The sequence below is a fragment of the Thermobia domestica genome, chromosome 5, assembly GCF_964235325.1.
Source record: "Thermobia domestica chromosome 5, izTheDome1.hap1.1, whole genome shotgun sequence".
Classification (NCBI taxonomy): domain Eukaryota; kingdom Metazoa; phylum Arthropoda; class Insecta; order Zygentoma; family Lepismatidae; genus Thermobia; species Thermobia domestica.
The window spans coordinates 55417852-55419590 of NC_137458.1; the positions used below are offsets into that span (position 1 = coordinate 55417852).

A 1739-nucleotide genomic window follows, 5' to 3' on the forward strand; every position below is an offset into this window, starting at 1 on the left:
TCCCCTTCTGTTCATGGGCTGCTTTATGTGGATGACTTTACTATCTACTGTCGCTCACGTGATCTCCGTACAGTTACTCGCCAGTTGCAGTTAGCGCTCAACCGCCTTCACCGATGGTCTACCACTACTGGTTTCAGCTTTTCTCTCACCAAAACACACTGCGTACATTTTTGTCGCCTTCGTCACTGTGCCTATGATCCTGAGCTGTTCCTTGGCTGTTCTCGATTGTCCTATGTGGATCATGTTCGTTTTCTGGGAGTTCGACCGACGACTTACCTGGGCTGTTCACGTTCGAGACCTGAAGTACCGCTGTCTCCGCTCCATGAACTTACTACGTTTGGTGTCCCACCTTTCGTGTGGTGATGTTGCGCCTATATCATAGCCTCATCCGCTCCCAATTGGATTATGGCCGTGTTGCATATGGTTCTGCTCGACCTACCATCCTACGTCATCTGGATTCTGTTCATCATCTTGGCCTTCGTTTGGCGCTTGGAGCTTTCCGAACTAGCCCCATTCCTAGTCTCTATGTCGAGGCTCATGAACCATCTCTTTCCCACCGTCGGGACTGCCTGCTCCTGCGCTATTGCATTCATATCCGTGCCGTCCCTGACCATCCTTCGGCCTTTGCCCTTGAGGCTGGTGCTCGCTATGACAGATATCAAGCACGACTTACTGCTACCCGGCCTTTTGGCATTCGTGCTATAGACCTTGGGGCTTCTCTTGGACTCGATGTCCCTGCCATCTATCCATTGGGCCTCCTGCCCATTCCTCCATGGACAGTTCTAACACCATTTGTCAGCTTTCATCTAACGCAATTTAAGAAGTCTGTTACCAGCAATCAACAATTTTGTCAGGAGTTCTTCTCTTTTCTGGATGCATACCGTACCTACGCTGTCTTCTACACGGATGGTTCGAAGCATGAAGATTCTGTTGGTTGTGCCTTCGTCACGGATGATCATAGCGCTGGCTTGAAGCTCCATCCTACTTCCACTGTGTTCACTGCTGAATTGGTTGCTATCCTGGAGACTCTGCATTATATTCGTCGACGCCATCTCCGACATGTTCTCCTGTGCTCTGACTCCAGCAGCGCTTTACATAGTCTCACGGATGTGTCAAGTGTGCACCCTATAGTTCAGCAAATTCTACTATCTTGCAGTTCCTTACGACTTGCAGGTTGCGATGTCCAATTTTGTTGGGTGCCTGGCCATGTTGGTATTCCAGGGAACGAGCGTGCTGACCGTGTTGCCAGAGAAGCTGCCCTTACAGGACCTGAGTCTCCGTCACCGCTTCCCAGCTCTGATCTTCGTCCTGTGATCGATCGTCTTCTTCTTCACCGCTGGCAGACACACTGGGATGAGCAGATTCACAATAAGTTGCATGCAGTGAAGCCCCACCTTGGAGTCTGGTCGACGAGCTCCCGATCATCTCGCCTGTAAGAGCGGACTTTGGCACGCCTTCGTATTGGACATAGTCATCTTACCCATGCACATCTTCTGCGACGTACGCCTCCGACTGTGTGTCGTCATTGTGGTCGGCCCCTGAGTATTCGTCACCTCTTAGTGGAATGTGTGCCTCTTGCTCCTGAGCGAGCTCGACTTGGATTACCAGCCGATATGGCAATCTTGCTTGGTGATGATGAATCCATGATTCAGAAAATGTTCAATTATTTGCAGAAGCTGCATGTTCTGAATGCTCTGTGAGTGCATTTCTCACGTTTCCTTTTAATTAATTTATTTCTG

General features: G+C 49.9%; 1 protein-coding gene across 1 annotated transcript; it reads left to right on the forward strand.

Annotated features, from left to right (window-relative positions):
- The first annotated feature begins 362 nt into the window (after positions 1-362).
- Positions 363-1436, forward strand: LOC145685085 (uncharacterized). The gene has a single exon (XM_081757428.1). The coding sequence runs from the start codon at positions 363-365 to the stop codon at positions 1434-1436; it is 1074 nt and encodes a 357-aa protein (XP_081613554.1).
- The last annotated feature ends 303 nt before the right edge of the window (positions 1437-1739 follow it).